Source organism: Excalfactoria chinensis, chromosome 3 (genome assembly GCF_039878825.1).
Source record: "Excalfactoria chinensis isolate bCotChi1 chromosome 3, bCotChi1.hap2, whole genome shotgun sequence".
NCBI lineage: Eukaryota > Metazoa > Chordata > Aves > Galliformes > Phasianidae > Excalfactoria > Excalfactoria chinensis.
This window is the reverse complement of record NC_092827.1, coordinates 72,497,940-72,513,351: the sequence shown is the minus strand read 5'-3', so window position 1 is coordinate 72,513,351 and position 15,412 is coordinate 72,497,940. Positions and strand designations below refer to the sequence as shown.

The 15,412-nt window shown below is 45.7% G+C and overlaps 1 protein-coding gene across 1 annotated transcript in view; it reads right to left on the bottom strand.

Moving 5' to 3' along the window:
* Nucleotides 1-13,622, bottom strand: part of KIF26B (kinesin family member 26B) — a 267,259-nt gene extending 253,637 nt beyond the window's left edge. The window contains exons 1-2 of the mRNA XM_072331269.1: nucleotides 13,421-13,622; nucleotides 12,929-13,330 (exon numbers count right to left, since the gene is read on the bottom strand). Coding sequence (XP_072187370.1) covers nucleotides 12,929-13,330; nucleotides 13,421-13,483 — 465 coding nt within the window. The 5' untranslated portion in view covers nucleotides 13,484-13,622. The remainder of the gene's footprint in view (nucleotides 1-12,928; nucleotides 13,331-13,420) is intronic.
* Nucleotides 13,623-15,412: the final 1,790 nt, after the last annotated feature.

Sequence of the window (15,412 nt, the reverse complement as noted above, 5' to 3'; positions counted from 1 at the left end):
AGTGAGGAAGGGAGGACCCCAGGTCCCTTTTAGCCTCTTGGGTACACTGCTTGCACCTGAGCTCCCTGGATTAGCCATGCCTCCTCACCTGGTGCTCAATCACTGGTTCAGGCTGTGACTTAGCAATTCCCATGCAAGTGGTAACAAAATAAATAAATGAATAAATAAAAATGAGAGACTTCTATGCAGAAAAAAAAAGATTTCTAGACTATCTCCCTGCCCTTTGAAGAGAGCCATCAGGATTCTTAAAAAATACAAATCCAACATTCCCCTTTCTCCCCCAGCCACCACACACACTATTAAAATCACAATAAAAACAAATCATCCTCATTACTTGCCTTAATTATGCATGAGTCTGACCAAAGAACAGGGGATGTAGAACTTTTTTCCTTTCTAGAAGCTAAAAATGAAATAAACCTATACTTCATTCTGAAAGTGACTTTGTCCTATTTCTAAGACCTGCACAGCCTGTCAGCTGAAGGACACTGGAAATTCTGCAGCCATCTCTGCCAAAAAATGGAGCAGAAAGAAAAAAGAATATATACATACATACGTGTGTGTAAAGAGAACAGAATCGCATGGAAACTGCACTAAAGTAATGAATCCTATCCTCCCATTTCACATGGAGGTGGGTAAGTAATGGCACAACAGAGATTTCATTCATACAGAGGTTCAGGGTATGCTGGGAAGTCTCAGTCTGGCAATTTGCTGCAGATGCTTGCTTAGAGGAGCCATTTATCAGTGTCACCCATGCACATTACTACACACTGCTTCCTCAGCAGCATGATTCCACACAAGCTTCCCACATAGCACATTCTGGTCCCTGATATTTCAGGCACCAAAATAATCCTTATCTGGGCCTTACCACTGTGTGGTTATTGAAACGATTCCTATTATACAGTGTGTGTGCATTTAGAGTGGAAACAGGAAAGAATTTATTTCCTTTGCTGATAAAAGGAACAGCAAATTAAGAGAAGTCACAACAGTCTCCCTTCTTCTCCCCCTCCTCTTTATATCCATGTTTAGTTCATTGCTTATAAACAGCTAACATAAGTATTCACATCAGTAGAGCTGACTCCTGGAGGATACAGGCATCTTGGATGTTTCATCTCTTATTATACTTAAGTGGAATATTAAACAGGCAAGACAGAAGCAGACCTTAGCTAGAGAGAACTAAGTAACCAACTAGGAGTGACAAAGAAAGCTAGCAATTTAAAGCACTCCAATCTGCAAAATGCTTCATTTAGAGCCATCCCTGACAGCACACTCAGTCCTCAAGAATAACGCACTCCCTTTCTTCAATTCTCCTTTCACACCTTAAGTCTTTTATATTCTGATTATAAGGTGTTTGGAACTATTGCTATTTAACAGCATGCCTTTAGAGCACATGCTATAATATTACTATAAAATCTGAATTCAAATTAATGTGAAAGTCAAACCTTCTTTCCTTCAGAGAGTGGTAAAAGGAAAGGAGAAAAAAAAGTGAATTCCTAACAACACTCTGGAATGTCCTATCCTAATACTGATGCAGTAAGACATACCAGTTATTTGTTACGTTGGGCAAAGCTGTGAATGCAGTGGGTCAAGTCCCTGTTTAAGGCCTCATATTGAGGGTCTTTGAGACTGGAAAGCAAAAGATGAATCAGATGGAAGAAAATCCAGTTATATCTTTAGATTACAGGATGCACCAGTAGGTAAGCCTTTGAAAAAGCCAATTCAGAATTAAAATACTGAAGCGAGTTAAACCAAAGGCAGCTCCCTCAAATTGCCCTCAGCTCCTCCAGCTGCTTGCTGGCTCCTGAACTGTTTAATAGCTCAAAGAGGAAAAGTGATAAAGAAAACAAAACCTTTATATGCAGTTCTTCTGTGAAGCTTTAAAATACACCTGGAGAGCACCCTGGCAATGAGCTCAGCTTTTTAAAGTAGCTGTGTTTGTCATCCATTACTCCTCATTTCCTCAGTGGAAACTTTCCCATGGAAACACTGCTCCTTTGCCACTTGTCCCTTCCAAGGTACAGTTTGTTTCCCACTATCTCCATAGTCTGAATTCTCCCTCTCAAAGTCCTGCACTTCTTGCAGCATGCCTATCCTACCCTCATCTCAGGTTACTCCACACACCAGAGGAACAGATTCCATGGCTTTAAAGGCCAGACCCTGCCCCATGTAAGCAGTTGCTGGTCTTGCTTGTTCCCACCACCATTTCTAGACCTGTTGCTGCACTGCCACTTTAGTCTGCTTTAGCTTTCCCACCTGCTTTCTCTGTTGAGTAATTAGCTGTTTCAGGCTGTAAAGTAACCAGAATAATCACAAGAGGCCACTGTCTTATTTCTGTCCTGCAGTACGTGTATTTGCCATGTATTTCCATCATCAAGAGTTACAAGCTTTCATTCTGTAGCTACCATGACTAGAAAAGAAACCATATAAAACACCCAAATGAAAACAACATCAAAATCCCTCTAGAATGCATAAATGTTTTGCAGCATTTGCTCTAAGTGCTTATCTTTACCCTTCTGAGCTTTTAAAATTGTTGATGTTAAAGCCGAAAACCCAACAATACTCCAAGCAGGAAAAGGATGGATAAGAGATGTGATCGGATACTTCTAACAACTAAAAATGATTGCAGTGGGCAAAGGAATTCTGAAGACTTCTTCAGAATACTAATATCCTAACTCCTACCAGAAATGTATGAGTCAAATGCCAACTGTTCATTTCAAATGAAAAGGCATTTTTAATAAGCTGCTTGTTCCATCATATATCATATTCCACATCAGCCAGACTCTTTGTAGGAATACCTTTCAATGACTCCCTAAAGAGCCAGCCTTGTTTTCACGGCTGTGGGAAAACATATTCAAAACCTCACTTAAGCCAGCTTCCTCTCCTTTTTTTCCCACCTAAAACTTTTCTCCCACCTCAAAACCTAAACCAAAATCCACACAATTTGTCAAATCCATTATTCAAAACGGATTTGACACAGGAAAACTAGGCAGTCTTATTAGGCATGCTAAAAGAGCAGCTCTGGATTTAGGTTTACCACCCATGCTGCAAAACTGCTTACAAAGCCATCACTAATGGCCTTCCAGCTACCCATCATTTCCCCAGGTTCAGCCTGCCCAGACAGCTAGCTATTCCTTTCTAACAAATACCATTTTAATTGCATCTCCCACTTTGTTAGCCTTCTCGACCTCTAGCAAAAGCCATCTACAGTCTAACAATCTTCTAAATCTGACACTTGCACCAACTAGCACACCAGCACACTTGTACGCCTTCCTGCTAGGCTCACATGTGTGCAGGCTTATTGTCAAGAATTTCTATTAGAAATCTAATGCATATGAACCGAAATGACAGCTTTAGGACTACTAGGGAGAGAAGGGGGAAGGGAGCAAAAAGGACAGAATACATATGTGTATTGCAAATGTCCCTTGTCACCAAAGACTTCATTGTGCCTTTAACAGCACCAGGGCTTTTTCCAGTTTCAACACCTCCCCCCCAAGCAGCAAATGCCAGCCACCAGCCCCAGCAAACTCTTAACTCTTCCTGTGGGAATGCCGCCAGCAATTTCAGCAATATTAACACTGGGAATACCAACATGATTTAGGTGACTTGTTAAATTTTAATGATACCCATTAGAAAAGAGGAAAACACACAAGTCACAGCTCCCAGTTTGGCACATTTGGCTTCTGAATAGGATATTAATGTTTTTCTTTGGCCAGCATTATTAAATGAGCAGTGAAGCTAATAGAGAAATGAAGAGTAATGACTTCTCTTCTTGCTGATCAGAGCCTGCTTAAAGCCAAGACAGCCTTATTGCCCACTGGGCTTTCTGCTGGAATCCATCAGGTAGATGGACTCAGTGGATAATTCTTCCAGCATTTGGCACTTAGCAGGTCAGAGGTTCATTTAGCTACAAGGCACACTAAAATAAAACTATCCAGTCAAAATAACAGCATACAAACACCAGCTAGGAGGCAAAAGCCCAAAGAAATCCAACATAATCAAGTCTGAATTTGCCTTTATTAAGACAGAATTCAGCCCAAGTGACTCTTCAGGAGCCAGGACAGAAAGAGGCAAAGGCCAAGTTCCTCCCCACTTTTAGCAAAGGTCTGCAGAACAACCATTCTCTTCAGCACTGCAGTAACCTCTTTTTCATCCTGAAGTACACCTGTGGTGATCAAAGGAATAAGCACTTCCCAACAGAACCACACAGGTGTCCACAGAAATAGAAGAGCTCTATTCCTGAATCCTTATTTATCTTCAGTTAACCATGAGGTTGAGGGAGAGAACAAAACAGAACTTTGGGAAAACAAATTCCATTGTTGAGGAGATATGGTCTGATAATTATGAAAAAAAGCTCAACACTCAAAACACTCCATTTTCTTCTATTTTTTTTCCCTTCAGAAAAGTATATTTTCTGTGGTCTATGTCAAAAATATCCTTTCATTTTCTTCTCCCCCGACATTCATGTGAGCAAAATTTTGTTCCTATGCGAGTCCATAGGATAGAGAAGCTGTAGTTTATACTCTGGCAGAAATAAATGATCATGTCAAAGTACTCATGATCTAGGGGGCATGGCAAAAGACAAACTACAGTAGGGGCTTGCTATTAACAGAACACAAAAAATCTGCAGATTGAAACATTTGTAAATGGCAAACGTAAATAAAGGTAATTCCACTTGAAGTTACTTTGAAAATTAGATGCTCAACTAATTCTATCCTTAATTAAAGATTTTCCTACAGATACTAGACCTACATTGCTTCATGTCAGTTGTCTGTACCCAACACTACCTATCTCCAGAAGACACAGTTCCTCTGATACACACCATCATTCAAGATGCTTTCCAGAGCCACTCTCACAGTGGGTTACTGTTCTGTTTGTCCAGTGTGGTGGTTTATTTACTAGGAAAAAAAATGATAGTTTTAAAAAAAGGCATTTGATGATTTCTGAAATACCAAATGCAACGACTAAGATCACTCATTAGCCACTAACAAAACATACACAGTCTTTAAGTAAAATTATCAACTTGCAGGGCAGCAAAGAGACACAAACCTCCTTTGTTGGAGGAATGCTGAGAAGAAGAAACAGCCTGAAGGGCTCTCGGATCAAAAATCTTTTTTTCTTCCCTCTCAGAAAATATAAAATATTTGATAACTAAAGAAATGCAAGATCAACCATAGACCTTGAACAGAACAGCAGGTCTAATATGGAAATAAAATTTAGAAAGCACAATAATGTTGGAACATTACATAGCTCTTAGCCTTACTGTACTGTATTTAGAAAACAGAGAAAACAGTAAGTTTCACTTACATCCAAGGTGCAAACCATTTTCTTAACTGATTCCTTTACACAGGTAATATCACATTTTCCTTTAATTTCTCTTCCGTAAAGTAGATACAGGAGATAAAATACTCCTGTGTTCTGTATTGGTTACAGCTGAAGTTAAGCACTGTGCTGCTCTCATCACTACCCTTCTCAGAGATCATGGCCTCCCTCATCTGCTGTAATAACAGCACTCACTCCCTGACCATTCAATTAAGAGGATCTGAGTTGAGAAACTAGCACTATTGAAGATGTTTGAATTATCCATCATTTTGTTAAGAACCAAGACAGGGAGTAACTACCAAGTATTCACAGAAGAGATCTGCAGGGATGGCTAACTTGTGACCTGCATGTGGAGAGGAATAGGAAAGCACATTAGGAAGCCCACACAGGGCCAGGACCTCTTGGCCCTGCTCAGCCTGAGTAGCACATTTGACTGCTACTTTAAGGGCATGTAAATATTTCCTGATAAAGCATGCAGCAAGTAGAGCTGTGACCTAAATGAAATCTTGTTGATTTCAGCAAAGGCAGGATCCACTCACTAGTACCAATTTCATAGGAGCCAAAAGATGAGGTTCAGATGTGGACCGTCATTTCCTTCTTCTCACTCCCCCGCCACCTTCTTTGCTCTTACTCAGAGCTCACATTTTTACAAGCTAGTTTACAATATTCAACATTTCTTGGATGATCTTCTAAAAAGCCTCCATCTGAAGCTCAGAACAGTCCAGTCAACATTATGAAAACATCGTGGGTTTGTGCTTTTACTTGGAGAAACCTAAAAAAAATGCCCTCAAAGCATCACTAATCTATACTGTAGTACCAGCTAAAAAGGGGAGAGGGAGGAAATAAACATAAGCACTACTTATTCTGGTTGAAGACATTACCTTCTTGGTACAACTGATACCTGAGATATGTAATCAGACACAAGATATTATAAAACAAGAAATCTAAAAACAGTTCTCAGTCTAATTATGCTCACTTATTTCTTAATTCCTGCTTTAATGTAAAAAGGTTGCACAGAATGCCATTGAAAATGAAACCAGGCAAAGAGCCACTGAGGATTTCAGTCCTATAAACCCATAAATTAGGATGCAGCTGTAGTACAATCACCTAAAACTTAGCATTGCTGCAGAAAGCATGCTCTTGTTAAGAAACTGCTAAATGAAACTGCCATTCCTTTCAAGGCTTGAAGAAAAGAAGCTTTTCAGCATGTGACCACAGCAGACAGCTTGCAGTTACTGCCATGCCACTGCTTTCTAGAAGAGCTTTATTAATACCTTAATTAATGGTTGCGGCTTCAATCAGTGTCACAGCACAACTAAAGCCTGGACCAGTAATAGGGAAGATTTTGGAAGACACTTTTCAAACTTCTCACGCTTGGGTTATCATTCTGCTTACAGGTTGTTGTTGTATTAAGGAAGTTGTGGTTTGCAAAGTAAACTTGCAAACTGCTTTTCTATAGTTAGGGATAGCTCCTGTATTGCAGCTTCAGCAACAAATGACATAGACCAGGAATTACTCATCCAATCACAGAGGGGAAGCCCACATGCTTGTATTTCTAACACTTCCCTAACATACATACCTCCCAAGCTACAGCATGACATTTCACTAAGATTTAAGCTGGTATTTTAAGTCAGAACATCCCTCACAATTTTGACATGCAGACCACACACTGCGAGATGCTGCATTTCCTACTACATCATTACATAGATCATGATAGTCAAGTTTGCTGCTGTGGCAGACTGCAAGTTCGGTGCTTGGAAGCACCCCAATAGAATGATGTCAAAGCCTATGTATCGCTGATGTGGCAGAACTGCAGATGTCTTTCAACCCTATACAAACAGCATTGCAGCTTTCTAATAATCTGCTGGCATCAGCATGAACCCCCCATTAAATGCCAATGGCTGTACCAGTAACATGTGACACTTCCTCTAACACTGTCTGGGGAATGCAGAATGGACTGTCTTATCTCCTTCCCCTTCTCTTCCAAATCTATACACAAAAAAATTCTAAATTCGCTATTCAAGATTGCCACCAATGCTGCAACTTATACTTCCAGGGAGATAAACCCATCTACAGATAAAGGACGATTTCAGATATCAGCACAGCTTTATTAGCATGTATAAAGCACCTCGAAGGAATTTCAATAGCACGCCACTGAGAGGCCCACTACAAACTAAGTACTGACTATTGGCTAATGTAGCTTCTTTAGATGTACAGACAAGCCTCTGTGTAGACAGAGCCATCTGACCACGATTCTGCTCCTCCCTAGGTATTCACTTGAGGAAGAAATAGATTTATATACTTATTTAGTTTTGTCCTAATAGCTCAGTCTATGATCTCTTGAAAGTATTTCATTAGATATAATCATGAGCCTATCCCTAAATTCTAGAGCACTCAGCAAGAGCCTTTATGAGCCCACAGAGAAAGCTGCAGAGCTAACAGCTGCCTAGAAAAGTTCATGTTAAAACACAGCACCTTCACCTTCACCTCAAAGTCATTTGCAAGCTTGAAAGAAACATTTACAGCATTTCACACATTGACAGTAAGACAGGTGACCTCCAGCTGCTTCTAGAAAGGAGTTTACATTCATTTCTCAGAGGTGAAGGCATACCTCTTTGTCTCCTCTGGACCTCTTTAAGCAGCCATAATACCAGGGCAAACAAAGTACCCTACGTTTTCCCAACTTGCCAGCAAATATTCAATGGCAAAAAAAGATTCACAGACGAGTTATGCTAAATGATTGGTACTGTGACCTGTGATGTAACACAAAAGAATGGTTGTTGTTGCCTAAACGTTAATGGAGTTAATCCTTCCAAATGCTGACAAATTACTGCCTCAGGCCATTTAAAATCACATTTCTAATGCAATAATCCTATCTGCATTGCAATGAGTCGGGATGAAATGATTAGGTGCCTGAGATTTTTGCACAGTGAATTAAGTCACCATACAGCCTAGCTGTGCTTGTTCACAAATTAAAGGTCCGGACAGAGCTGAAATTCCATTATTCTGCCACTTGCTCAGCTTTGAGGAAGGGTTCATTACTGTCCTGTCTACTGAGACTGTTTCTGAAGTAGCTATGAACTAGCAAGAACCTATTAGTAATTAGACCAGCTTCAGGGCTTTCTTCATTATTAATAATTATTTGACTACCAAACACCCTTAAACAGAAAAGGACAATTCAACAACATGCATTCAAGAAAACACGAGATAAAGTTACATTAAACTGTGGGGAAAAAAAGGAAGAAAAAGAACACAGTGCTTCCCCCATTCACAGCCAGACTGCTAAACCGGAGCTCAGCCATTCCTTATACTCCAAAGCTTAGACCTGATAGCTAGGAGACGGTCCAGAATACATTGCCTAACATCAACCTCGCACTTCCATTAGTATCCTTGATTTTGGACCCCATCGCAGCACACCAAAGCAGATATTTACATCTACACAGCCAAATCACCTCTTGCTTTAAAGGCTGCATTCAAGATTTTTTCAATCCTACACTAACAAAGCAGAATCACCAGTCTGGGACTGCTCATTCTTAGCATTCAATTGATTGATTGCACATTATATAATTTGATATGCATAAACATAACTACTTTTTGATTAAAAATATGATCATTTCTTTGTCAGACAACCACAAGGTTAGTGTTCCAATGAAGAAAGGCTATCACAAGTCTGAATGCAAGACAAACAGACTGTGTTTGAATTCTAATAAGCATAGAATGTGATGCCATTAGCTTCTATACTAAAACTTTGAAGGACATTCTTCTGAAAATATAGCTTGAGAAAAAGCTTAAGAGCTTAAGATGGTAATAAAAGCTGTCTTAAATTACTATACAAATATTTGTAACAAAAAGACAATGGTCACCAAATGCTCTAAGATTCTTTCAGATACCAACAACAATGTGCATCTATAACAGCTTCTTGAGTCTGTCATTCCCCACGGGTGTACTTCATATGGGGTTTACAACAAGATTCAATTCTCATAATACAACCCCTTGTATGCAGATGATTGCTGCACATCATTTAGGCACAACTGCATCACAGAAGAAGAACAAGAGTTCAGCTTTCTTCCCCCCCCCCTTTGTGTTTTTAGCTTCTTTTCTTTGTGTTTGTTAAGGAATGATGTATTTTAAACAGCTAAAATAAAGAAGCACAACTATAACCGCAGATTCCTCTTCCTTTTGCCAATCCCCCATACTCATCTCAAAAAGAAATAATAAAAAGCCCAACAACAACAGCACACCAATGTTTTCATTCTGTTGCTGTATTAAGAGAAAATGCTTCTATTTAAAACTGAAAAGCTCCACACCTGGGCACTAACAATGAGCTACTCAGCAGCAGTTTGCTACAGGTTAAGAGATGTTTTTCCATATGAAATGAAAAGCTTCAGTACATAGCTTCACACATAAAGAGCGGTCTGTTTATGTAGCACTGAACTATTCCATTGCACTTTGCAGATATATACAAACCTTCACATGATAACACGCTGTAGAAAGCATCAATTTAAGTTCACATTCAGGTAGCTTACTGCATATCCTAATGTTTGCTATGAGACCTGTCAAAACCCAGATGCCCTCATATTCTGCTTGTTCTGCAACACACAGTCCCAGGAGTTGTGTGTCATTCTAAACACAATGTAAATGTGAAACGAGTGCCACTGACTATATTTATTATGCTAATGACATCTCTTGGCTGTCTTCAGCAACATCAAGAAGAACTGTCATGTAAGTTAGCCAGATCTGGTAGACTAGAAGATCACAGAATGGCCAGGATTGGAAGAGACCTCGAGGACTGTGAATCTCCAACACCCCACACCGAAGGCAGGGCCACCAGCCTCCCCATTTAATACTAGACCAGGCTGCCCAGGGCCCCATCCATCCTGGCCTTGAACAACTCCAAGGACGGGGCATCTACAACTTCTCAGGACAGTCTGTTCCAGCACCTCACCACTCTCGTAATAAAGAGCTTCCCCATGACATCCAACCTAGATCTTCTGTCCTTCAACCTAAAACCATTTCCCCTTGTCTTGCTGTAATATGCCCTTTCAAAGAATTGACTCTCCTAATAAATACTAAATATGCCATTAGAAATAATAAAGATGGACACATGTAATCGATAATACTGCTGGACACAAAGTCTTGAGCTGTAAAACACTGCAGGTTCAGTGGGAATAACCTGACTCCAGAACAGGATCAGTTTCCTTTTCCTCTCCACTCAATGGCTAGATCAAACCCACTCCTCACACCTATTTCCACAGCAGCAATCAAGAACATATTTTGCAGTACCCTGAAGAAAATGTCAGCCTCCAGCCTCAAGCCAAATAGAAGTAATTTTTTCCCAATTACACATGACCATTTCCATTCTTATAAGAGACATTATATCCCCCACCCTCAGAGAGAAACCCCTGTCCGTTATTGCACTTGCTACCCACAGAGGCAGCACACAGGCCCTGGCTGAGCTGGCAGAGCCCACATCAACATCCCACTGTCACCTCAGATACAGTTAAGGCTCCCAAGCGCGTGCCAGTATCAACAAACTTGAATATCTGGTCAACGGTACTAGCCACAATATTTGTATCCTATGCTCCCTAAACCAAAGCCTCACTGTCTTGGAATGTGTTTACTGAAGGCAGAATTCACAAGTCCAAAAAGTTTGTATGAGTTGTAGAGACAGACAGGAATGTTTCTGCCAACAGATGCAGCCAGGTAGCAATCAGAAGGGAGCTGCACAAGAGTAGAGAACAAGAACAGGATTGAACCTGCAAGCACTGTTAAGTACAGTGAACAAGGAACCCTCAAAGATCTCCTTACTTGTGCTTCTCTTCTCCCCCTAACTCGACATCCACACATCAGATAGCAACAGTTTCATAAGGAGCAACTCTACCAAACTGGAAGATTCAGAAAGGTGTCAGAAAAGGAAAAGAGCATAAGGTAAGGGAGGCTGAAAAAGGATTTTTTTTTTTCCTTGTTGTGAATAAAGATTGGCCTGGACAACACCATCAGCTAAACTCTGAGCAGAACAATTAACAACAGGAACAGGATGGGAACATCCCTGGAAGGCTAAGACTATCACTATGAAAATACTTCACAAATCTTTGTCACTGCAAAAGCGTCTTGCAAGACTTACATCCCCAGTCTGTTATTCTGGTGGCTCCCATATCTGTACCCATAATTTATCATCATACCCACAGCTGGTAGGAACTGCCAAATCACACGGCCTGAAATTTGTAAAGATCTGAGTATGGAGCTGCTTTCCAGAGAACCAATTGTGTGTTAACAACCAATTAAACCATACCAGCTTTTGTGGTTCCACCTTGCCCTTTTCATGAATAATTCAATTAAGCCGGCCCTTGAGAACCCACCTTTTGTTCAAGATAGCACCAACTCCCTGGCAAACAGCACATAAATAAATAATGGAGAGCACAACACAACAGTAATACCAGGGACCTCTTCTGAACAGTCGGCTCTTTTCCACGATGCCTCCTTATCGCAACCACTAATGAAAACTCTTTGAAGTGGAAGAGTAAATATTATCATTTGATAGTACCTGAGCCAACAGGGCAAACGAAATCGCATTGTATTACATTGTGGGAGCTGCAGACCAGTTCACAATACAACACTCGCCAGGTTGCTATGGAGGAGCCCGCTGCTCACTGTTTTGGTAGCATGAGGTCAGCCAAGGGCTGCTGGGGACTCTTGGAGGGCCATTAGTCTTAACCTTTACATGTAAATCAAACAAGGAAAAAAAAAACCACCAAAAAACAACCAACTAAAGCAAAAGGAAACAAAAGCAGGGAATTCCAGAATATGCCAGCTTGCTGTCTCTGGTGAGAAAGAACCTGGTCCTTCCAAAGACTTCCAGCTTCTACTCACGATCAGTTTGCTCCAAGGCCAGACTTCAGAAGTGCTTGCACGCTTTGGATTACTCAACAACAGCCCTGAGTGTTCTCAGATCTCTTTCGGTAAAAAGGAAATCTAGCTCTTCTTTTTAAGAGAGCACCACCACCAAGTTGTCCCGATGCTAACAACATCCTGGACTCAACACAAAGGTCTGTGACGACCTCCTGCGTGGCCTTCAGGCTCATGCTGCATTTCAGTGCCTCATCATGGAAGCACGGGAGGATCTCTGCCACGCTCAGCCTCTCACTGGAATCACAAGGCACAGACAAGAGACCGCAGGTGCCCCATGGCTAAAGCTGGCTGCCGAACCTCGGGCCATTTTGTAAAGTCATGCTGTAGGATCAAAGGGAGCAAAAGTGGATGGGACCACCGACTCCTGTGTGGCATCGTCACTCTTTCCTGCCCCTCACCGGGCTTAAGAACAAGTACATGGGAAATCATAATGCAAAGCCACCACAGTCATAAGGGAAGAGGCAGGCAAGGAGCGAACTGAAGGTGCCGTCACAGGCACCCCCGAAGCCCGGCAGCCCTCTAGAAATGGAAGCGAGAGAGAGAAATAGGAGAGGGAAACAAGACCAAGAAGGAACCAGCACAAACCAACCCCATAAACGTCAGCGGCGGCACCGGCAAAGACGAGCACCAACGAAAGCCGCCCCAAGCCGGCGCGGCTGCGGCACACGGCGCGCCTCGACCCCCTGCGCGGCCCCCCGCTCACCTTGCTGCTGACGGGCCCGGGGATGAGCAGCTTCAGCGCCTGCCTCTTCAGCTCCGCCAGGCGGGCGTTGCAGTGTTCGCACCAGACGCCGCGGTCGGAACCGGGCGAGGAGCCGCCGCCGCTACCGGAGCCCGGAGAGCCGGTGCCGAAGCCCGGCGAGCCGCCCAGAGAGCCGGGGGAGCTGGTACCGATGCCGGGCGAGGCGGGCCCCGGGGAGCCCGTGAAGGAGCCCGGCGAGGAGGTGCCGGAGCCGGGGGACGGGGTGCCGGAGGAGCCGAGCGCCGAGCCGGCTCCCTCCGGGACCGGGCGACTCCCGGCGCGGGACTCCTCGTAAGCCTTGCGGTACCAGCTCTCGGGGGAGAAGGGCGCGGCGGGCTTGGTGGGCGAGCAGGGCTCGGTCACCTGCGGCGGGAGAAGGAGCAGCGGTCAGGGCAGCCCGCACCCGGACACCCCGCAACCCGAACGCTGCCCGCTCCCGCCGCCCGCACTTACCCCGTATTTTCTGCTCCGCGCCGTGACCGCGACCCTCTCCTTATTCCCGGCCACCGAATTCATGGTGGCTCCGCGGGCGGGCTCCCCCCGGTCAGCAGCCGAAGGGAACCGTCGGTCCCGGGAAGCCCCCGCGCCGGGCGCTGCCGCCGCCGCCTCAACGCTGAGCGCCGAACGCCGTCAGTCCTCGGCTGGATGCCGGGGAGCGGGGAGCTCGGCCGGCCGGCTTTTCCTCATTGTCTTCCCTCCCGGTCCCTTCCAGCCGACGCTTATCACGGAAACAGCCACATCCAGAGCGGGAGCGCTCCCCTCGGTAGCGACCCGCCTCCGCGAGCGAAGCGAAGCATCCGAGGCGGCTGCGGGGAGGTGCGCGAGCGCCGTAGCCTCCGCTACGACGGCAACTTGTTTTCCCTCAAACCGGGTTTGGAAGTGAGTTACAAGAAATCCTCCCAAAATCTCGGCGGCCGGACTCTGGGAGGAGCCTCCGAGCCCTCGCAGCCAATATCCTCCCGCCCGGCCGCGCCTGGCAGCCCCGCGGCCCCCCGTCTCCCGTCGGCGCGGGGCTCTGCCCGCTCCCGGGGCCGCGTCGGCTGCGGGGAGGGCCCCGCTGTTTTGCGGTGCGCCTGATTGACACCGCCGATTTTCCCCCTTTTTCTTCAAGCTGGCAGGCGGGGCTGGGGGGAACCTTGTTGCTTCCACCGCAGTTATTGGTTAGTTGCCTCCGTTCGGGGCTTTAATGGACATGATTTCACAAGGGTCCTAACCGGGAGGGGTAAGCGAGCTGCGTCTCCGATTGTCACAAGCGTCTCTTCTCCGTGTTGTAATTTTACGTGTATTAATTTAAGTTTGCAATCGAGGGCACAGTAAATCGATCTCTTAACAATGACAACCCGCAGACTTGTTTCCCCGTTCATCTTTCCCTTCTAACAGCGATCTTTGCTTTCCAGCTGCTGGTGGCTTACGCGCACCTGGTTACAGCTCCTCTCTGACGTCTAGCCCTGCAGACAGCACGCTCATTCCTGACAAATCCTCCTCAAATCAAGTTGGCTACTTGGTTTGCTGCAGTAAGGAGCTGGGTGCCGGCTCCCCCGATACAGCCAGAATGCAAAGGGCGAGGAGGATGCAGCAGGGAGGGCAGCACAAACCCCATTTGCATCCACCTTCACCCCCGCTCCCGTTATTATCTCCATAGCACCCCCACTGTGCCGGGGCCCTATACGGGCAGCCAGAGCAGCCTTGGACCACTGAAAGCTGCCTGCCGGCAGCGAAGGCGTGCGCGATGCTGTGCCGTGCTTTAACTTCACCGGGCTGTTGCTCCGATAGCAGAGCAGCCATTCCTGATAAGCAAGCTTTCATCTCGGCCGACACCAGGTAGCCGGGCTGCATCGGCTGCGCCCCGTGCTCCCACCTACGTGTCCAAACACCTGGCACACAAAGGCTCCCCGCCGCACACCGCTCTGCACGCGGAGGCCCCGCGCTCCGTTCCGTAGGGCGGACGTGACCGGGATGCCAAGGTGCTGCTCGACGCGCCGAGCGGCGTGGGGTGTCCCGTGGGCGCCCAACTTCTGCTTTTCTGCGCTCAGGGAGGTCGCTTTGTCTCCCGGCAGGCCTGTTCCTTACCAAGCCGCTCGCCGCGCAGCGCAGCTGCTGTCGCGGCCCGAACCTCGGCAGCAACGCGCCCACTCGGGGCCGGTGGCCGCCCTGGGGCACGGAGCAGCCACGAGCGGACAACTTTGGGAGCGGCGGAGCCCTGCACCGGCCCGGCGTCCGTTCTCCCTCAGCCCTAGTCGGGCGGCAGCGGCTGACGGAGGCGGGGGGGGGGGACGGCACCGCGGGGCGCCGAGGCCGCTCCCCGCAGCCCACCGCGGGCGTTGTGGGGCGGCGGCGGGTCGGGCGGGGCCGGCTGCGCCGTTTGCGGGCGGCGGGCGCCCTCTGCTGGCGACGGGCGGCAGCGCGGCCGCGGGAACGGGCTTCGCCGTGCCAGCTTCCTGCAGG